The sequence below is a fragment of the Chanodichthys erythropterus genome, chromosome 11 (genome assembly GCF_024489055.1).
Source record: "Chanodichthys erythropterus isolate Z2021 chromosome 11, ASM2448905v1, whole genome shotgun sequence".
Classification (NCBI taxonomy): domain Eukaryota; kingdom Metazoa; phylum Chordata; class Actinopteri; order Cypriniformes; family Xenocyprididae; genus Chanodichthys; species Chanodichthys erythropterus.
Genome location: NC_090231.1, coordinates 59,280,569 through 59,303,985, shown reverse-complemented (window position 1 = coordinate 59,303,985; position 23,417 = coordinate 59,280,569). Strand labels below are relative to the sequence as shown.

Here is a 23,417-nt window from a genome sequence, read left to right as displayed (position 1 = left end):
CTTAGAAACTGAGCACCACACTGAGGTCATGCTACATGGCTTACCCTCCCTAGAAAGTCATCATCGTCATCATATTGAAATCTCTCCATTGGAGGCAGCTCTTCAGCAAATGAATGATCACCTGTATAATCATAAGGGAAAGCCTTCTCCTCACCAGTCTCACCAGTGTATTCGTCCTCTGGCTCAAGAACTATGGGTAGGTCTTCACTACCCCAGGATAAGGGCCGATCATCCTTTTTCAACTGGGTGTATTCTCTACATTTAGGTATGTCTCTCAGGTATTCAGGGCTACTTGATAAAGATGGAAGTTCCTCAACTTGGTAAATTGCTTGAGGAACATCTAAAAGTTCTAATGATCCAACCTCTTGCTCAGACGTCTCAGAAAACGTTTGTTGGCAATCAAAAAACTCTGCATCTGACTCGATGCTATCTGTGTGAACAGGTCTTGGTCTGGATTTAAGATTGAGACTGTAAATTGGAAAGTCAACATCTAAAACTGCAGTGGCATCTAACTGCATCTGGTCGCCTGTCAGTTTTGTAGGCATCTCAGAGGCTTTGAGCTCTTGAGTCACTTCCAGAGTATAAGGTGTCATGGCAGCTACAAATGGATCAGTTCCAGGTAAGGCTAAACTTGATTCAAGCTCTTTACCACCAAATGATGGTAATGTCTGTTCAAATTTAGAAACAACGCATTTAAAGTCAGGGGAAAGCTGGACAACCTCTGCAGTACAAGGAATCATCTTGCCTAGAGATTCATGGGACTCTGGGGAATTCCCTTGATCGGAAGAGGATGTGCTAATTATTGGAGAGATGGAACTTAAATCAGTTGGTGACACCTGAACGCTTGTTGATGGTGTCTTCACAGATCCTGAGAGCAAATTTTTGTGATCAGGTGATTCGAGACTCAAACTAAATGCAGAGGATTCAATTCGATTTAGTTCAACTCTTCTGTGAGAGTCTTTGAGATGAAACTGAAAAGAATTTACTTCCTGCAATACATTTGATGCTTTAGGCTCTTCAGGTGATGAATCAGGAGCGGATTTGTGGGTTTCCAAGTCAAAGACTGGTTGAGATCTGTTCTGCTCAGGTATATTGGGAATACATGTGGCTAGAGATGACTCTTTCGATGATTCACTGGTCAATAAGGATGCTGTCAACTTTATTTGAGACTCTAAACTTTTTGAAATGGATAATGCATCTCCTTTCCTTAAACCTAAATCTTTCACTTGAGGCTCTAAATGAATGTCCTTTGAGATATTGTCCTGTGCAAAAATGAAAGGGAACAAAACAATGTTTCTCCCCATTTGTAATAATTACTTCACACAAATGCAATAGATTTTATTGCACAGAAAGATTGAAAAGATTAACATGCATTAACATCCGATGCAAAATACGGATGTCTCTCTAAGGCAGGGGTGCCCAATCCTGTTCCTGGAGATCTACCTTCCTGCAAAGTTCAGCTCCAACTCTGATCAAACACAAATGAACCAGCTTATTTTGAACTTCAGGAGCACTTGATGATTACCGTCAGGTTTGCTGAATCAGGTTTAGATCTGAACTCTGCAGGTAGGTAGATCTCCAGGAACAGCATCAGGCACCCCTGCTCTAAGGCTAAGATTCAAACATGCAGTTGAGAATAAGTCTCATGACAAATAATAAGAGTCTTAAAATTAGACAAAACCATTATGGTGAATTAGTTTACATTCTCATAATGGACCATTTTCTCAACACTGCTAAAAGCTAAATTTAGTCTTGATTTGTTAGTAGATACAGTATTGTGAAAATCTGTGTTTTGGGGTAGGTTTGACACCACATTCATCTTAGTTCATACATTGTTATAAACTCACAAGATTCACAGCTGCATGCTCAACCTCTTACCCTTTTATTGGTGTCTTGAAGGGCTAGTTTTCTTGAGTCATGCCCTAGATCTTCTTTTTGTTGCTGTGAACTTTCCGTATGTTGATTGTCATCTCTTTCATGGATTATGAGGCCTTCCCTTTCATTCTTTGCATATGAGCCTGTTGCTGTAATTACATCCCTTTCTTCACAGTAAGTAATTGTTACACCTTCTGTGTCCTTTTGTGCTTGCTCTAAGGCTATATCATGAGATGGGTTTGGTTTCAGCCCATCATCAAATGCACACTCAATCTTAATTTTAGAAACAGTTTGAAGCCCCTCTGTTTCAGGTGGAGACTTGATTTGTGCTGTGCATTGTTCAAATGTCACTAGATTCAGCAAAGCAGAATCATCTTTGAGGACAGATAGATCTGTCTTAATCTCATCAATGTCAAAAAATGACAAATCATTCAAATTCTCATAAAACTCCTCATATTCAGATTCAATCACTGATTCAGGTTGATACATTGTCTCAAAAACGAAAGGTTCTGGAGTAACGGTTTCAGTTAGTTCTGTTTCCAACGTTGCTGCTTCAGGTGATGGGTTTCGCAATTCTGTTTCAAGACAGAACATCTGAGGTGATGAGGATCTAGAATCGGTATCTGAAATATTGGAGATAGGTGATAAAGTTCTGCTTTCAGACATGATCCACTGGGGCAGTGGATACCATGATGAGCATGATTCAGGGCACACCGAGTCCATATCAGAACTCTGATCAATACACAATGAAGGGGACAGTGGATCGGAAATGGATTGGTGCTGCATAAGTACCACACTAAACTGTTCATTTGGAACTGGTGATGGAGTTGAGTATTCAGGTATAGGTGAATCAGGTGAAAGACTTCGAAATTCATTCAATGAGAATGTTGTCTCAGGAGATGAGGGTCGACTTTCGAACAAAAACTCTGCACATGGTAAAGAAGGTCTGTGCTCAGGAACTGGTGAATCAGGAGAGAGTTGTCTGTACTCATTCACGGATGTATATGATTCTGGTGAGGATGCTCTGCTATCTGAATTGTCCATTAGACATGGATATAAATTTGTACAATAAAACAAAGAATCTGTGGAAAGTGCTTGACTTTTTCCAAATAAATCAAAGGGTTCTGCTTGCACATGTGATTGCAGAGAGCTGGTATAAATAGACAAAGAATATTTTTCAGAACTGCTTTGCTCAGTGTATTCATTATTTGCCTTAATTTCTGGAGAAGTCTTAAAAATCTCCTTTCTACGTCCAGCATACTCAAACACACCTGGCTTTGAACAGAAAGTTTCACCTCTATATTGAGGATCATAAATATTGGATATCAATGATGAGGGTACAAATTTGTACACAAGTTTATACTGAGGCTCCATTCTGACAATCTTGTGTAATGACAGATATGTCACAGTATTGGATACTTCTTGGCCGAGTGATTCTTGGCTTTCATCTACAGCCTGATTTCGTTCTATTTCTAAATGACGTTGATCCACAGGAGATATTTTACCTGACTCAGGAGACAAGGGTCTATTTTCAGTCCATGTATTGCTCTCAGATGCTAAGCTTGCCATGTCAAATTCTATATCAGACACAAGTGATTCTAGGGAGGATGATCTATATGTGGCTTTTTGGGTGACATTTACATACACTGATGATCTGAAGTCATGAATAGGTGAGTCTAGTGATAATGGTCTTTTTTCATTCAAGGACAAGATTGATTCAGGTGAGGATGTTCTTTGTTCAGTAGTTTGAGGTGCAAAAACCCAAAGCTCCATGTCTGTGTCTGATGATAGTGACTCAGAAGACTCTGATCGGTATAAATTCACTGCTGATATTTTATGTGTACAAGAAAACTGTGGAACTGGTGAGTCTGGAGATAATGGTCTACACTCTTCCAATGATATAAAGGATTCTGGGGATGCTCGATCTATTATAGACATTGCTGTATGAGGTGACATTGGTCTGTAATCACTTTCTGAATCAGGGGAGAGTGGTCTATGCTCAATTTCTGATATTACTGATTCAGGAGAGTCAGGTCTTTGCTCTGTACCGAGGTCTGACTGATAGAATTCATTTTCGACATCCAAAGAGACTGGAGAAGCTGACTGGGAATCTGATTCTGGCATGAAGAGTGTGAATGTTAATGGTATGAACTCAGGAACAGGTGAATCAGGGGACAGTGGTCTGCTTTCATTTACCGATGCCAGTGAATCAGGTGAGGACAATCTAAGATCAATCAGTGAGTCATTAAATACATCTGTGCTTATATCTAATTCTGATAGTATTGGCCCTCTAGTGAACAGGTCTTCAAAGTAACTTTTGTATTCTGTATTCTCTGAGCACAGCGATTGAGGTGAACATGATCTAGATCCTGTTACTGGCAAAGTACTCTGATCAGATAATGCACTAAATTGAGGTACAGGTGAATCAGGGGACAGTGGTCTAATCTCAATCTCTGATATTGTAGACTGAGGAGAGTCAGATCTTTCCTCTAGATTAAGGTCAGCATGACACAATTCATTTTCAACATCCAAACTGACTGATTCTGGAGAGGTTGGTCGGGAGCCTGAAAGTGGCATGATATATGTGTGTGTGGCCGGTGTGAAATCAGGAATAGGTGAATCAGGGGAAAGAGGTCTGTTTTCATTAACTGATGTGATTGACTCAGATGAGGACCTTCTAAGGTCCATCACCAAGTCATCAAATACATCTGTCTGCATATCTATTTCTGATAGTATTGATTCAGGAGATACTGATATGTAACCTGTTACTATTGTTGGTTCAAAATGATTGGTATAATATTGATATACTGGAGAATCAGGAGATAAAGATCTAGAGTCAGATCTCTCTCCATTTATAGATTCTTTTGATTCTGGTGAAGAATCTTGTGTTAAAACATTTAATTCCCATTCTTCATCTGATAATGCAGATTCAGGGGATGAGGACATATAATCTGTTACCGGAATTGATTCAAAAACTGCTGGAAAATACTGTGGTGTAGGTGAGTCTGGAGATAGGAGTCTACATTCATTCATGGACCCATTCGACAGTGGAGAAGACCGTTTAATGTCTTCCAAAAGCATAGCAGATTCAGGTGACATGGGTCTCCATTCAGTTAAGGAGTCTGGGGAAAGTGGTCTTTTGTCAGTATCTGATAAAATTGAATCGGGGGAATCTGGTCGATTATCTATAGTTAGCAATTCTTCAAGGCAAGGTTCATATTCTGTATTCTCTGAACACAGAGATTGAGGTGAACATGATCTAGATCCTGTTACTGGCAAAGTACTCTGAGGGAATAATGCCATGAATTGAGGTACAGGGGAATCAGGGGACAGTGGTCTAATCTCAATCTCTGATATTGTAGACAGAGGTGAGTCAGATCTTTGCTCTGGATTTAGGTCAGATTGACACAATTCATTTTCAAGATCCAAAGTAACTGATTCTGGAGAGGTTGGTCGGGAGCCTGAAAGTGGCATGATATATGTGTGTGTGGTTGGTGTGAAATCAGGAATAGGTGAATCAGGGGACAGAGGTCTGTTTTCATTAACTGATGTGATTGACTCTGATGAAGACCTTCTAAGATCCATCACCAAGTCATCAAATACATCTGTCTGCATATCTGTTTCTGATAGTATTGAATCAGGAGATAGTGATATGCAACCTGTTACTATTGTTGGTTCAAACTGATTGGTATAATATTGGTATATTGGAGAATCAGGAGATAAAGATCTAGAGTCCGATGTTTCTTCATTTACAGATTCTGTTGATTCTGGAGAATAATCTTGTGTTAAAACATTTAATTCCCATTCTTCATCTGATAATGCAGATTCAGGGGAAGAGGACATATAATCTGTTAAAAAAATTGATTCAAAAACTGCTGGAAAATACTGTGGTGTAGGTGAGTCTGGGGATAGGGGTCTACATTCATTCATGGACTCATTTGACTGTGGAGAAGACCGTTTAATGTCTTCCAAAAGCATGGCAGATTCAGGAGACATGGGTCTCCATTCAGGTAAGGAGTCTGGGGAAAGTGGTCTTTTGTCAGTGTCTGATAAAATTGAATCGGGGGAATCTGGTCGATACTCTGTAGTTACTAATTCTTCAAAGTAAGATTCATATTCTGTATTCTCTGAGCACAGCGATTGAGGTGAACATGATCTAGATCCTGTTACTGGCAAAGCACCCTGAGCAAATAATTCACTGAATTGAGGTACAGGGGAATCAGGGGACAGTGGTCTAATCTCAATCTCTGATATTGTAGACTGAGGAGAGTCAGATCTTTGCTCTGGTTTAAGGTCAGATTGACACAATTCGTTTTCAAGATCCAAAGAGACTGATTCTGGGGAGGTTGGTCGGGAGCCTATAAGTGGCATGATATATGTGTGTGTAGGTGGTGTGAAATCAGGAATAGGTGAATCAGGGGACAGAGGTCTGTTTTCATTAACTGATGTGATTGACTCTGATGAAGACCTTCTAAGGTCCTTCACCAAGTCATCAAATACATCTGTCTGCATATCTATTTCTGACAGTACTGAATCAGGAGATAGTGATATGTAACTTGTTACTATTGTTGGTTCAAACTGATTGGTATAATATTGATATATTGGAGAATCAGGAGATAAAGATCTAGAGTCAGATGTTTCTTCATTTACAGATTCTGTTGATTCTGGAGAATAATCTTGTGTTAAAACATTTAATTCCCATTCTTCATCTGATAATGCAGATTCAGGGGAAGAGGACATATAATCTGTTAAAAAAATTGATTCAAAAACTGCTGGAAAATACTGTGGTGTAGGTGAGTCTGGGGATAGGGGTCTACATTCATTCATGGACTCATTTGACTGTGGAGAAGACCGTTTAATGTCTTCCAAAAGCATGGCAGATTCAGGTGACATGGGTCTCCATTCTAGCAAAGAGTCTGGAGAAAGTGGTCTTTTGTCCGTATCTGATAAAACTGAATCGGGGGAATCTGGTCGATTATCTATAGTTAGCAATTCCTCAGGGCAAGGTTCATATTCTGTTTTCTCTGAGCACAGCAATTGAGGTGAACATGATCTAGATCCTGTTACTGGAAAGATAGTCTGAGAGAAAAATCCAGTGAATTCAGCTACAGGTGAGTCAGGAGATAGTGGTCTGAACTCATTAACTGATGCTACTGATTCAGGAGACAAGGGTCTACACTCATTTTCGGCATCCCATGCTTCAAGTGTGTCATCCAGCACAAGTGATTCTGGAGATATGGGTCTAAATTGATGATGGGACTCGGACAAAAGTGGATTGTGTTCACGCTGGAACATTGCTGGACTTTCAAAATTCACTTGTATCTGAGGTAAATCCTGAGCCAAAGTTATTGACTTCAAAGCAACAAGCTCGGAGCAGAATATCCTGCCCTTGTAGTGTGGATCAAATATCTTAGCAATACGATTACTAAGCATAGCTTTAGATATAGAAGTAAACTTTGGTTTTGGCAATTCACTCATGCTTTGCTCTTCATTGTATAAAGTTTCTGTGGGCTCAATAGCTGATATTTTTTGAGAGTATGTCTCCTCTATTGGCTTGTTTTCAAAAGTATCACTTTTTACTATAACCTTGGACAAAGGAACCTCCTCAGACTCTAAAATGAAAGATTCTGGGGATTCTGATCTTGGTTCACAGAGAGAGTACTCACACTGCGAATATTCATTATCAGATGTTTCTAATTCAGGAGATGAGTCTCTATGGCTCCCAAATGGGATGACATTAAAGTGCAATGTGGTTCTATATACAGGTACAGGTGAATCAGGTGAAAGGGGTCTGTGTTCATTTATTGATGCAAATGATTCAGGAGATGATAGTCGGGTTTCAGATAGTTCTTCTGATATTGCTTTGCTTCCATTGTCTGAGAGGCCTGACTCTTCTGAATCAGATCTATACACTTTAGTAGGGATGAACCATTCCCACATGGTTTGAGTAAAGCTGGGGGGAGGAGAATCAGGAGAAAGGCATCTCTGCTTATTGAGAGATGCAGTTGATTCAGGGGATGATGGTCGACTTCCATCTAGACACTCTAATGATATTCGATCACAGTCTATGTCTGAAACTTCAGACTGCAACGAGGGTGATCTATATCCTGTTATGAGTGCCAAAGAGTCATTTTGCACTTCTGTTGCAAAACAAGGTATTGGGGAATCAGGGGAAAGTACTCTGTATTCATTTACAGATGCTATTGATTCTGGAGAAGATGGTCTTGATTCAGTCAAGAATACATAAGGAGATGGAATATAGCTTTCTATACTCATGTCTGTGGATGGTTCCCTATCTGAAATGTCAGAACTGATGGACACAGGAGACCAAGATCTATCTGATTCAGGTGATAATGATCGGTAGAGAATCACAGAACCCGGTGAAATTGGTCTTTCTGTGTCATCAGTCACCAGCAAATAAGATGCTGATGGTATATCTTCTGTAAATCCTGCAAGAGGGACCATTTTTTCACCAGGTGCAGGGAATGTTTTGTATTCTTCAACATATATTTTTAATTCAGGTGTGTCATTTTCAAAAGCAATTGGCAAAGGTGTAGCTGGCCTAAAATCAGGCAATGGAGAGTCAACAGAAAGAAGAGTGCAGTCATTTAGAGAAGTTAAAGATTCAGGTGAAGATACTCTTAATTCTGCCATTAATATGCATGAGTCTGGTGAAGATGGTCTATATTCAAATGGAATTGGTGAGTCTAAAGGCAAGGAGACCACTGATTCTGGCGAGGATGATCTATATTCAGATGAAGTCATTCCAAGGTTGTCAACATACTCAAACTCTGGAGACGATGATTGTAGCTCAAATTGGGATGTTAAAGGTGTAAGAGGTCTATACATCACAACTTCTTCTGAGCTAGGGGTTGTATATTTAGTTTTTGTGAATTTAGCATCGGCTTGTTTGATTAGAGTAATTGGTATGGCTATTTCAACTCTTGCTTCTGAAGAACCAGAATCAGTTATTGGAAGGGATAATATATGTGGCTGCTCAGTAACTGAATCAAGTGACATTTGGTTGAGTGTAGAGGTGGTAATCTTCTCTGTAATTCCACTTTCAAGTGCAGCAGACATGCTAAGATGCTGAGGAGGACTGGGAATTGTTTGTGCTAAGCTTTGTACTCCTTCAGTAGACAGTTCTGTAAAGGTGACTGATTGGTAAACATCAATTTCTTTGGAAACATCTGGAGACTCTTGTACACAGGCAGGGCTGATGTTACAATGCACTTTCTCCACAGAAGAAATCTCATTTTCAGGGGATTTATAGGTCTCTGCAATTACACTCTTTTTATGTAGCTGAAGTGAAACATAACTTTCACCAAAAAGGGTTCTATAGAATCTGTCAGAAACTTCGTCAACGTGGCGCTTTATATACTCCTCACTTTGACTTGGTTTCTTTGAAAGTGCAGCTTCATATTTAATAGGTGATGTAGATGCAGATTCTATCTTTTCACTTGATGGAGATGTAAAGGAAGTAATTGTACTGGAGACATGTGAAGTAGTATATTCTTCGGAATCTTGCTTGAGTTCCACATACAACTCACTGAAATCTGGTTCGACATTCTCTGATTCCAAGAGTGTGTGCCCAAAATTTGACAGGGTTGATTGTCTCTGACTCATTTTGTACCCTTCCCTTGAATTTATAGGTGGAACCTTCAGTTCATCATCCTGTTGGGTAGAGACTGGGATAAACTGACCCCCAGTTGCTCCTAACTCTTGGAGAGGATCATCCACAGTTTCATGTATATCATTTGATGATTTGTCGGGAATAGTACCACCTTTGTACACTGTGTCACAAACGTGAGATTGTAGTCTCCAGGGAGCAGTTTTGTACAGGGTAAAGAAGGGACTTACTTGTTTGATAGTGCCTGGAAATTGTTGCCGCAGTCCAGCCATTTCAAAAGACCTATGTGTTGGGGCTCTGACCACCCTGACAAATACAGAGTCAAATTTAAATTGCTTAGTGTATTTTAATACATTTTCAATGTATAGGTCAGAAATAGAATTGACTTACTCTGAAACCATCTCTCTGTCTATCAGAAACCTCTCTTTCTGGGAATCATTGAGGGAAGACACATTGCAGGAGAGATCCTCAACAGATGCCACCAGAGGCCCAAGTTCTGACACTCTCTGAGTGACCTCATCTCGCCGACCCGGCCTGGGGCTGTCCATGTCCTCCTGAAGTGCTGAAAAACCTGCAAATGCCAAAATAGATTCTGTTGTACGGTTGTAAAATAATTGTAATAGTAATGCAGTGGATCAACATTTTCTGTAAAGTTAGAAATAACATCATCCATACCTTCACTATGATCCAATGATATGGTTTGCTCAATTTCGGCGTAGGTGTGTGATGACTGGTCTTGACTGGACTGGATGATTTTTGTTTCAATGAGATGCACAATGTCCATACGATTTATTTTTGTAAGTGTCTTCATCAAAGTGTTCTCTGCTGATAAGTGGAGAGATCTTATGTATTCTTTTGCCAACTGGAATGCAACATACAACTAGATATGTAAATGAGTGATCCCCTTCTAATATCATAATTTGCTCCCCTTTACTGTGCACCCAACAAGCATCAATACACTGCCCTTAGTGATTAATGGTATATGTCCAATGGTACATTGGTGGCTCAGCAGGGACATTGGTGGTGGCTGAGGGGAAATCCTAAAAAAATTATTTAAAGTCCACTGCTCTTTGATTCAATAGTGTTTGCTATATCTGGTGATTAGAACAATGAAAATTCATAGAAACTAAAGGAAAACACATGATCAGTAGTCTTACCTGCAGCATTTTTGCCCTCTCTTTCTTTCCATAGCCTTATGAGTGCATGGCTTTGGTCTTGTAGAGAATTTGGATTCTCGTTTCTTATCTGTTTGATCTGTATCTCACTGAATTCAAGTTCTTGAGCCAATTCTGTTTCAATAAAAACACAATGGTAATGATTCATGCATTTAATTCAGGACAACAAAGTATCCTTATGAAACAAAGCGACCATATGACTGCAATGCAATATGTATTGAAATAAAATAAGGTTTACAACAATAAAGAGTTGGCATGACAATTATTGCAAATCAATGCAACCATTACTTGAATGTAACCCAACTTAATACATAATTATACAATTTTAATCAAGTACTGTTCCTTATAGTGCATTTCAAAAATGTCTGTATAGAACAGACATTCCTAAACGTTTTGAAACCAAGACCTTTTTATAGATTATACATACACTTTGTCTAGCTCTGTCAATATCTAAGCTCTCTGCTCATAGTCACTGATAAATGAATTAATGTAATGACAAATGTACTGTAAATGATATTCAAATAAACTCCAAAATATTCATTTTGTACTATGCAGCCATAACAACTTAATGTATTGTTTTCTGACTGAGATGCCACATTGGATATTCAAGTGTTTCAAAATGGTGGCCCCTCTCGTGGTTTGAATAGGTTCATGTTTATGGAAATTATTATCTGCTAGTTCATGGCCGATTGATCACAGCATGCTTCCAAAACCTAAATATATATAAATACATACATACATATTTAAAATATTGAAAGGAGCAGAGCTTGTGTAGCAGTCATCGGGGCAACCAGGGCTCTGCAGCACCCAGTTAGGGAACCATTGGTATAGAGGTAAGCTGCTTACCTGACCAGCTGAAACCAAGGTGGTCTGCTATTACAGCCAGGCGTGCTTCTTTCCTGTCAGCCTCATCCTGTGGATCTACTGCAAATTCCAGCAAAGCAGCAAAAGACACATAAGCACACAAATCTAATACTGGAAGTCATGTACAAATAATTATTTACAACACTAAGTTAAATAAGGTCACTGGCTTTCTCATGATAAAGATATACATTTTCAATTATACTTTTTAAACCAACATTTATGAGCAAATATGCTACAGAAACCAATATCATTTTAGTTTAGTTTCAAGCAATGAGCAAAGACAAAACTATCAATCATGAATAAATACTATGAATAACTGTCCCAGGATTTGTGAACATGATAAAAAAAATTGTAATATCAACTGCAACTCATAACTGATGTTTTAAATTGATTACTTTTGTCATAAACCTATATGCAGTCAGTAAATACACTGACATTACAAACATTAGATACATACTCCCCACTGCATCTGGTTTTATATTAATCTTGAGACTTAAGTCAGATAAAAGGAAAAGAGACAGTCACAAACATAGCCCAAACATCAAAGAAGCACCACGAAGAGTTGAAGCATTAGTTACAAGACAGAGAAGCAGCACTTTCATCACTGAGGTGCTGAGGCAGATGAGAAAGAGATAATGGGCCCCAAGAGATGGGGGTACCTTGACTTCGGACTTTATCAGCAGGGATTCGTTCCATCTGCGTCTCAACAGGGTTGTCCCATCTGGGCCTAATGACCAAGGAATCCTCAGGGAAAGGCATTTGCATGTCAAGGAAAAGTTCACTCTCTATTACTGAGGCATCAATGTTGATGCTTTCACCATCAGATAAGGCAGCAGCCCCCTGTTTGTCTTTCTCTGCCTGAGCCAAACTCTCCACTACCTTAGCTGCCTCATGACTAATCTCTTCACAAAATGCAACAGATTGTTTGTTTGTGTCAGTGGGCCGGGCCTTTTTTTGTTTTGCTGGTGTGGAAGTTTGAATTGGCTGACCAGGCTTTCCCCTGACTGGTAGTCTTGAAGGAAGTGTCTTTGTTGTGCTGGATAGGTCAGTACTTGTTGGACGTCTCTGGTCCTTTTTGGTTGGTTTCTTGGTGGAATCACTTTCACAGAAGCTCTTGGTTTTGGAAGACTTTGTTAAACTTGAGGTTATGGGTGGGCCTGTGTCTGTCTCAGATTTTCTCCTTGATTGAGGTTTTATGGGCAACTTTGACACCTTATCCTTGGAAAGTTCTACACTTTCAGACCTGAGGGAGCTGGCCTTAACAGGTATTCGGGATTTTGGTTTCTCCTCCTCTTTGGAGGTGGACATATCTTTTCTAGTCGTAGATGTTTGAGAGGTTGCAGTATAACTTTTAGAGACAAGTTTACTTTTAGATTCTGTCTTTTCTATGATTTTGGTTTGTTCTATAACTGAGTGCTGATCCTCTGGGGAGGAATCTGAGAACTCTTGGTCCTGTTGGGAATGAACTGACCTAGTAGTAGGTGACACTGCTGTCTGAACATTGGCTATGACCGTATCAGTGTAACCAGGATCAGATATTAACTGTCCCTCACTCATTACTTTGTCTGATTTAATCTCTGCTGTTTCTGGCATTCTTTGATCCTCCTCTGAGGTTTTGGTTGATAGAGAAACACCCAATGTTATGGGGGTTTTAGACTTTAAAACATCTGACTTTGTAGCTGCAGCCAGATTGATCTCAGTAGGAGAATGTACAGATAAATCTGCAGCCTCTTTAGAGAGGTTATTATCCTCCTCTGCTTTTATCTGCAAAGAAAGGTTACAACCAACCTCATTCTCATCCTCATTTCCTGCCCTACCAGGTCCACCCCCTTCTTCTTCAACTATGCCCTCTTCAATGGGTTGCTCTATTTGGTAAAATGCAAAGCCTTCCTCCTCGTAACTCCTTTTTGTCATGTCTATCGCACCACTTCTTGTCATCTCAAAAAGTTTCCCCTCTTGGAAGAGGAAAGGATTTTGTTCACTTGTTGGTGTACCCTCCTCAGTTGGTGTTCTTGCTGGTGTTGTGTCTGGAGTCGCCCCTTGGGAATGCCTTTCTACAACCAGACCCAAGATCTTTTGCTCTTCCTCTTTGACTCTTGCTGCAAATGCATCATCATCTTCTCGCATTGAATTCCAGGCGTCTGTCTCTGCTTTTGCTGTAACTCCTCTAGATTCAGTCTTAGGAGGTTCCTCCTCAGCATCATCTTCCTCTGTGTCATCATAAATACATATTTCTGGTTTAAATGTTTCTCTTGTTTGCCCAATAACAATTGGAATAGAATCAATATCTAGGCTGCCACTACAAATATCAACATAAGATGCCCCTGTATGCCTCATGTAATCACCTTTAATCTCATCTGTTACATTAGACTCCTCCTGACTAGGCAATGTGTAATCAGCATTTTGGTAATTAGCTGCCTCGTTCTGCTTTTCATGAGTGTAAATTTCTTGATTTCCTTTTGATCTTTTTAAGCTTTGCTCTTTTTGCTCATCAGTTATATTTGCAGCCAGATTGTTGCTTTTAGAGGCAGTTTTATTCAACTGTGCTAACTCTGAATCAACATATTCTTTGTCCTTAAATTTCTCACTATGAGATTCCTGAAGGTGTGGTTTTATGGTATGCTTTTCTGAGACAGACTGAGGTCTCCTCATTGCTGATTCAGCTGAAGATGCTGCACTTTGGGCCATGGTTTGTTGAATGTCCTCAGCTGTTTGGGGGCTCTTACGTATACCTGCTGGAAAAGGAGAGGGAGGTTGTACTTTAATGATCGGTTCAACAGACCGTGCTATCTCTGATGCTTGGTTGGGTTCAGTAAACCCAACATCATCCACAGAGGATGTGTCATATTTGGATGTAAGCGCAAACAGTCTGATGCTGTCTGATGTTTGAGAAGATTCACTATCTTTTCTATTGTCCTTTTTGTCTTTTTCATCTTGTTCCATTTCATCAAATGTTTTTATTTTGGCAGCCATTTTAAACATCTCTTCCTCTGGAGTAATTTTCCTCTGTGTCAGGCCACACTTCAACTCATCATCTTCTACTGTCTCCTCTGGGATTACTGATGGCTTAAAGGGAACAATCAGGACCATGGGGTCTGGGGTTTTGGGATTGACCTCATAACTTACCTCTTCAGAACTTGGTGTGTCAGGGGAGAGAGGACTCTTACCCGAACTTGTCATCAGGGACGTCTGCTCACAACTGTCATCGTCGGCATTACCCTCCTGTTCTTTGAGCACTCTACTACGCAAACTCTCTGGGGGGATTTCAGGGGCTTTGGAGGATGTCAGGGGCCCTGTGGTCACACTGGGTTGTTCTACTGTAGGTGGAAAAGCCAGGTTGGTTTTCATCTCTACGGGGCTGCTTTCTAAGGAGTCACGGCACGGGGATTCATTTGTTGGACTAGGCTCAATAGAGTCTGGGGTTTTATGGGAAGAGTTGTCTTCCATCAAGGGACTACCCTCTAAAGAGTCTCTGTGGCTAATGGTAAAAGAGTCATCAGCTACTGGACTAAGGGTCTCTGAATCTTGGTGTCTAAGAGGCAGCACTAAACCACCATGATCCTGTGTAGCTGCCCTTGAGGCCAAGAAGTCAGCAGAGGTTGGTGTTGCTTCACCATCAAAGCATTCGTCATCGCTCAAAAAACTCTCTAGTGTTTCAGATGCTCTTTTAGTCAGTTTTCGAGATTTAGATGGCTTGGATGACACAGAAACAATGTCCTTATCAACAGAAGTTTTTTCACCCCCAAAGTTCACCCCCCTATTCCTATGAGGAGTAGACATAGACTCACTTTTTGTTGGCTCATCAACTGCTTTGCTCAATGCTGGATGATGAATTGCAGCCTCAGATGGCTGTTCCTTAGTTGTCTTCATCTCAGTAGAAAAGGAAACAGATATTTTACTTGTCTTGACCTTAGGGGTGACTGCTACTGATTTTGAGGACTTTGCGAGTATAGACTGAGCTGGGCTTTTTGGTGATAATGAGAGGCTCTCAGGGCTTGTTTCTGGAGTTTCAGCCATGCCCTCATGTTTGCAACTTTCCTCAGAACTCAATGGGGCTTCCACTTCAGCAAGACTGGCACTGGGAGAGTCGATCAATGCTTCATGTTTAACACTGTCAGAGCTGTCATCAAATGCATTGTTCTCTGTACCATTATCGGGCAAAAGATCTCTGCCATGTTTTGACAAATGTTGAGGAACAGTTGCTGTCATGCTTGAGTGAGTAGAGGGACCTGCTGACTCTGTTCCAAAAAGCACACTCTCACCACTCTTCTGACTTGCTTTTGTATCTTCTTCAAAGTCTTTAGAGTGTTTTACGTGTGGACTAATTTTGACTTCTTTTTCTTCATGGTGACCTTCAGGCTTTAAAACATCAGGAGACACTTCTTCATGTGATTGTGTTTGGGGAAGACTTTGTGACTTTGTGAGTATATCCTCTGGTTTACTCACTGTTTTGTGTTCTGTTTTGGAAGATGATTTGTGCTCAAAGAGCCCAGACTTTCCTTTTGAAGGGTCTTGGCCAGTTTGAAATGCTCTCATTAGTTCTCTTACAGACATGGTTTCTTCTAGACTTCCATGCTCAGGCTTAGGTGACCTAGAAGGAGACTGTTTCTGGGGTGTAGAAGTTTGTTTTTTCAGGCCTGATGCTTTCTGGTCTTTGACAACAGAAGATGCTTTGCCTTCTGTTGCTTTATATGGAGGTTTTTGGCCTGTCTGTTTTTTATGACCTTTTTGTTCTTCCTCTACTTTCTTTTGAAGAGCCTTTACTTTCTCTTTAATGGAACCAATTGGTGTCTCCTCAACCACTGGTGATACAGGAGACTTTTTTTGGTCTCCAGGTACATGTAAGAAGGCATCCCCTTCGGAAGACTTCTCGGTACTCTTACTGACGTTACTTTCTTTTGTGCTAAATGATTGGGTTTCTTCTGTGTGTCCTTGAGGCCCTTTCCTCCTGACTGGCTTTTTTACTTCTGTTGTATGGGCTTTAGTGTCTTTTGTCACTGTAGCGACTATTTTTCGACCACCTCTGCGCAGAACAACCTCAGTGAACCTTTGCTGTGATGGAGTCTCTTGGGATGCAGGCATAGATGATTCAGGTACATCCAATAAGTATTCCTTAACTGCACCAGTGGAAACAGTGTCCATGCCAGACCTGTCCCTAGCACCCTTTGGTCTCTGTGATCCTCTGTTGACTCTAACTTCCTTTAGAAGCGATTCTTGAGATTCAAAAGCAGCCATCATTTTGGCTTCTTCAATTTCACTTTCTGTTAGGAGAACCCACCCCTCATCCTTCCTATACGGACGGCTCTCTGTTTTTGCAGACTCTTCCTTGTCAAATGTTCCACTTCTCAGAATTTCACTAACTTTCTCCAAATCCTCTTTGACTTTTTCCATGATCTCAAAAGGCTCTGCTGACACCTCCTCCACCCCCTTATCTAAATAATCCCCTTGCATAGGACCTGCTTTCTCTGAGGAATCAGTGGTCAGAATAGCAGTCATTTTGATAAGGTCTTGTTTCATCTCTGACACTTCAGAGAGTAAATCTGGACTTGCAAGCGCCGGGGAGTCTCGGATCAAGTGTGTTTTCAGGTATGATGTTTCAGTTGTTTCAGTGTCTTCATCATCTTCCATTTGGATGACATTTAAGGAGCAAATTAACCAAAATTTAAATTAAAGGGACAGAGATTGGAAAAGGACATAAGGGATAAATTCATAGCTTCAAGGACCAGAAGGCATCAAGATGACAAAAATGGTAAGTGGACTGTGGGAGGATGAGTGGAGAGTCTACTGGACTTATGGGAGAATAACAACTGCAAAGCAAATACTAACCAAATCTTCAAGACAATGGAAGAATAAGCAAGAAACTTGCTTATCCACATTCGGCATAACAATGCACTCACACACAGACAAAAAAACAAACTAATGTAATATTTAAAAGGGAAACAAAAATAAGCCAACCCAAACACTGGGACATATACTGAAAAACAGTAACACAAAGTAGACATCGCTCAAGACGTATAACTCATGTCTACAGAAGAACAAAGAAAGAGAGAAAGAGAGAATTCAAGAGAGAACTTAATAAAACTGAACTCATTAAAACAAGTCTTTAATGTTTTTTAAAGAAAGCCAGTGATATGCAAATGAAACTGAATTCAATCTCAAATTAAAGGTGTTTTTAGGATATGGAAATAAATGCATTTGAAAAATATAACATACACTCTCGGAATAAAATGTGCAAAAATGTGACCTTTAGGGGTACAACATCCTGTCACCCTTAAAGGGACATCTTTCTACCTTATTTACCCGTAAAAGTTAATAATAGTAAAGGTACATATTACTACTCTAAGGTACTAAAATGCACCTTTTATCAGTAGATTGGGTACAAAGTTGTCCTTTAAAGGGCACTGCCCCAGTGACAAGCTGTTGTACTGCTAAAGGAACAATTTTTGCATGCTTTCAAACAGTGAACTGAAAGTAAAATATTGAAATAATTATTTTTAATATTAGTAGTTGCAATGATGAACAATGTTAAACAAAGATCAGTACTGAAAAAAATCATACACACACGACAGCATTCAAAACATGAATGTTATTTCCTTGGTAAATTTGGTAAACTTGTTAGTGTGTAGTAAATTTGAGGTAGTAATAGATTTGGATTCCAATTCCTACTTACACCTGAACATTAGACTAGTGTATGTACTATACTTACAGGTTACATTACATAGTGTGGTGATTTAAATATTCTCTAAAGCAATAGTAAGCAAACTACGCAATATTAATATCCAACTGATGAAGCCACATATCTACAAAACGGGCACTGACTAGTTTAAACACAGGTTTATATTATATGCAAACTTTAATGTTTTGTACATTCATACATAAAGAGAGGGAATCCTCTTACTAGGCTGTCTTACAAGAACACTTTGTTTATGTGTAAAAATGCAGGGGCACCAAAGAAAAGGTACTAAGGAGGGTGGCTGCTACAGATTTGGATGGGAAGAATCATAATTTGCTTTGCAGATTGTTATTGTGTTTAATGAAGGGAGTAGGGATCTAAAACAATTGAAAACATAAACATCACCACAGTATGAATGAAGTTCACATTGTGTGCAAAGAGATTGAGAGACAAAAACTTCTCTTTCTATCAAAATTCATTCACTGATCAGAATAAAACATCAATATATATTTATATTAGGTGCGTAACGGTACCAAAAATGTTCATTATGGGACTTTCGGTTCAGAATAGTGTTGTTTTAACCGCTGCACAAGCAGAACTGCTGTGTTTACGGAACATACACTTCAAACTAAATCATAAAGTGAGATGGGTGTGTTGTTTTACATCTTACGATTGTATAGTTACACATAAATGTTAGATTCACGCAAATATTTTCATTTCACATAAAGGTTTATTCTTACAACAAGCAAGTCTATGTTTAACAGACCTCAATGAACAATTGCAATGCATATGTGTCAAATAGACGTAACGGATTGGAATGGGGCCGCAATAACTCTAACCTAATTCTAAAATATGTTGTTAACGTATTTTGCATCCAGAAGTGTAAGCACTTCATATATCTTCTCCTAATTACAACAGCACCAGCATGAATTACAACAGCATAAACTGCAGTGTGTGTTGCTGCCAGTTGCAGCAATATTGACAGAGAGCTAAAAAAAAATTGTTAAATAAATAAAAACATGGTTATTTATGGTGTTTTTGCGTACCGTTACACCCCTAATATATCAATAGTTAACTCACTCAGACACACGGTTACTTTATAGAATGTTAATATCATGCTTTGTGAGTTATTTTACAGTGGTGACATTCTCAGTTAGTAATTTCAGTGGAAAAGTATCAACATATTTTAATTAATTAAACTTAATATCTTACATTTCTCAAGTGTTCGGCTCGTCTGTAAAGAAAAAGAGGTGAAGAAAATTCAATTGTATACATGCTATTAATGCACAGACATGTTTTTAGCTTAAAATTGCCAATTTACTTTCTTTCTTCATGCTATTTGACTCCACATAAGTTGTCTGGGTGATAACAAGTACAGTTACGAGAAAATATGTGTAAACCCTTTTAGAAATGAGCTGTATTTCATGCATGAATAGCTTCTAAAACAAACAAACAACAAAAAAATACATTTAAGGAGCCATTCGTGAAATTCGAAGGGTTTCGAAACATTTTCTCACTATTACTGTTCACACAACAACTTCTCTCTGCAATAATAATAATAATACATAAATAAATCCAGTGGGACTGGAAAGAGTTTTGAACTGAGAAAATGGAGGAAAGCAAAGGATCTTTTGTTAATTAAAGTGCAAAATCGCAGTTACCTCCTCATCAGGTTCTTGTTCTGAATCTGATTCCTTTGAGGAGCAAGAAGCAGCAAAAGAGGGCAAGAGCACCAGAAGATAGAAAGATGGACAGAGGTACAGGAGAGACAGAAGGGGACAGAGAGAGCAGGCTAAGCAGTTATCACAGCAACAGAACATGTCTGAGGCCAGCCGGTGAGGCACGGACGGGTTAGGTGCAACAGAAACGCATTATAGCATCTATCAGATGTTGATCCAAAAATGTTGTAAATAAAGATACAAATAATATGAGGCCTTCCAAATATCCACAGCAGTAAGTTGTGTAACTGACTAATTTCATTTAGTGTTTCTTCAACTATGCAGATATTGTGGTATAAAGCAATCATATCATGGCAATGCGTGCAAACCTGCCATAAAAGCAGACGACAAACAATCACAAATTAAATGGAAATGAAGTTTTGTTGCATTTTGCAGCATTTGGCATGAACTTACCTTTGAGTAAGCTGGCAGGGTGATGTTTAGATTGCATATTGCACCACGAGTCAAAGTCCTGTAAGATCTCGGCTCTTTTATGAAGGACAAGCGCCCACAAGGCTCTTGAGTGTTGTCTCGTATCTACAAGTGATTTGCCAAGTGTGCAGTTAAACGGCTATATGGATCCTATTAGTATTATAGTAGACATATGAATGCATAGTTGGACTTACTTTGATGAAAAGAGCCAGTCGGTTCTCTTTAAAGGCATAGAAGCTGAAGACGTGATGCTGGCCACTTTTGGTTAAGGGAACCAGGTTTCCAAAGCAGTCTGCATATATTGGTTTTCCTTCTAAAACCTAGAATGCAACATAATGACAATCTCTATGTTAAAAACCCATTCAATTATGCCAGTACTACAGTGGAAATATTTCTCAATTACTAATAGTTTTTGTGCATTTATGCAGTATCTTAGAATGAATCAGGCCGTGATGGCTTATTTAAAATCAGAATCAAGATGTCACAACCACACTTCCAACAAATCAGCAAACCTTGGAAACCTCTTTCAGAGAAGCAACGCAACAGAGGAGAATGCCTAAAGATGCAAAACAAAGCAAGTGATACCTCCAGATGTGGAAGTATACTGAGAAATCGATACTCTATTTTATAGCTAAAGCTGATCGGGATGCATAGAAGAATATTAACAGGAATGCATTGCAGCAATACCCATTCAGAATTCTCAGTGTTGATATTTGGATGGCCAGGGCCTGTCCATTACTCACCTCCACGTCTCGGCTACGTGCCACTTCTGTGAAGTTCTCTTGCTGCTCCAACGTTTTATCCATTTTATCATCAGTCATACAGAAACAGCGCAGTCGAGCCTCAATAGGGTCATGCGTTTTGGCAAAGATGACGAATTTGGCCATGTAAGGTACACAGATGATCTCACGATACACCTGAGTAGCGAAGTTCACCGACTCCTGAACTTGCCTGCAGTCGATCAGCCAGAATCTGATGAGGAAAATATGGGATATAATGGTGCTTTTGTGAGCTTCAACCAGGATTGGCACATTTGCCCAAAGTATACTTCAGTTTTGACACGAACACTAGCGTATGTGCAACGTCCGGTATCTGTGCTATTTCTCTCCAGTTATGACTTTGTACTCATTTAAACTAGATTTGTGGATAACCCCACACAAAAATGCATCTGCAGTACCACTAAACGCTCTCATGTACTGGGATTCATTCATACTGAAAACTGGGGGGGCGCTCTATGCACGTTTGGTCCACTCGTGTTGAACAGCCATATCATGTGACATTTCAGGAAATCCTTTACATAAACAAGGCTTCCAGAGATTGCTGTAATGTGCAGATAAGGATGTTTTAGAGACAATAAACACACAATTGCAACAAATTCTTCAAGCCATGTCGGGTATTTTCATAATAATAGATTATATTCATAATGCTACTATAATCGACTTAGCCTTTATCATTGTGCAGAATGCTATAAAAGAATACATTTTCTGTCTGAAAATGTTTTTTTTTTATTCAAAGCCACATCAGATCACAGAAGGTTATTTAAGTTTGGATCAAAGAAATGAGGGATTAAAACAGTGTGAATAGAAAGTATTCAGTAATTATAATGAAGACAAAAGAATAATTACAGCCATAACCAAGCCGTAGAGGTGTGAATGTGTGCAGGGGAGACTGAAACTGAATGGGGCAGTTTGCACCACAAAACAATAGAGACAATACACTTAGAAGATGACAATAAACATCAGTTCGCATTTTAGAGACTTCTCAAAATAAAATCCCCTGACATGGTCTTAAAAAACATTTCACAAATCTTCAGATTTGAAATATAACATGGTCAGACATGTGGCTTTAGCTGCAATGCACTTCAATTTTATTTTCATGAAGATATTTCATAAAAATAAATTTTCATTATGACAATAATTCATTCTGACTTTACAATTAACTTTGACTGCTTTTAAATGAGACCATACTTTTCAAAAGTGGAGGTGATGGCTAAAAGGTTAATTTATTAGTGCAAAAAAGTTCAAGGGGGCATGTGTAAGCTGAGCATACAGAATATGTAGACGAAATTTGACGAAGACTAAATTTCCATCACGTACTATATCATACACAAGAATACGCATAGAAACCGGAGTATATTTGGGCTTTACAAAAATTCATCATTCAAAACATTTATTCAGTAATGCTCTTCTGTTGCTTCTAGAGAACATACCTGGCGGACACATTTGTGGTGAAAGACACACAGTCATTGGTGAATGTTAATGGTGTAGTGCCAGTGATATCCTCCCATTGAGCCGGAGTGGTCCCACCTATTCATGGAAGAAACGTTTTTGGTTACAAAATGCAAAAAGTCAAAATTTTTGGTATTTTCAAATAAGTCGCAGCTGTGTGCCATGGGTTTCGTGATCACGGAGATGGAATATAAATGCATAATTTACACGACTGAAAGAGCAAAAAGTGGAGCTAAGAGACGAAATCTCCTATGACGTGATATCATCGAGGCAGAGAAAAGAACACAACCCTGCAGACAACAGGTAAATCCTGTTATCGCTGTTTTACATGTTCGTGAACTAAATGTTTACAAGGCTTTTTAAAATGCTGGGTGCCGGTATTTGATGTGCGTTTGACCAATCAACGCACACTCATGTTACTGATAGCTCCTATAGTGCTGGTTTAGACCCTAGTAGGAGCTAATTTAGTTCCCCCTAAAGGCAGGAACACACCAAGCCGACGGTCGGCCGTCAGGCAGTTTTTCTTCGCCGGCCGACTAAGTTTTCTCAGTGTGTTTCGCACCGTCGGCTGAAGTTGGTCCTCGTCTGCTTTTTTCCGGCCGATTCGAAATGTTGAATCAGTGTCGGAGCTCGTCGGGCCATCATTCTGATTGGCTGTTCAGCTACTGCCACCTGCTGGTTCGGAAAGGCATTTCATCTTACTCAGGCGCAGAACTGACGTGCTACTTGGCCGTCGGCTGTCTAGCGTCGGTTTGGTGCGTCAGGCCAACTTTGGACACAGACGCTGCCGACGTGAGCCAACCCCGCAGTCTGCTTTCGTCG

General features: G+C 39.6%; 1 protein-coding gene across 11 annotated transcripts in view; it reads right to left on the bottom strand.

The window, feature by feature from the left end:
- ank2b (ankyrin 2b, neuronal) overlaps positions 1-23,417 on the bottom strand; it is an 80,663-nt gene that overhangs the window by 5,324 nt on the left and 51,922 nt on the right. For 8 of the 11 annotated variants that reach the window (XM_067400281.1, XM_067400282.1, XM_067400283.1 and 5 more), the window contains 12 exons: positions 22,577-22,673; positions 21,111-21,339; positions 20,562-20,687; positions 20,350-20,472; positions 19,430-19,451; positions 12,204-14,279; positions 11,527-11,604; positions 10,663-10,794; positions 10,181-10,330; positions 9,896-10,076; positions 1,879-9,811; positions 45-1,262 (listed from right to left, as the gene is read on the bottom strand). In XM_067400281.1, coding sequence (XP_067256382.1) covers positions 45-1,262; positions 1,879-9,811; positions 9,896-10,076; positions 10,181-10,330; positions 10,663-10,794; positions 11,527-11,604; positions 12,204-14,279; positions 19,430-19,451; positions 20,350-20,472; positions 20,562-20,687; positions 21,111-21,339; positions 22,577-22,673 — 12,365 coding nt within the window. Of the gene's footprint in view, positions 1-44; positions 1,263-1,878; positions 9,812-9,895; positions 10,077-10,180; positions 10,331-10,662; positions 10,795-11,526; positions 11,605-12,203; positions 17,651-19,429; positions 19,452-20,349; positions 20,473-20,561; positions 20,688-21,110; positions 21,340-22,576; positions 22,674-23,417 lie in introns of those variants that run through there. The other 3 variants (XM_067400291.1, XM_067400290.1, XM_067400289.1) reach the window with 3 other exon arrangements.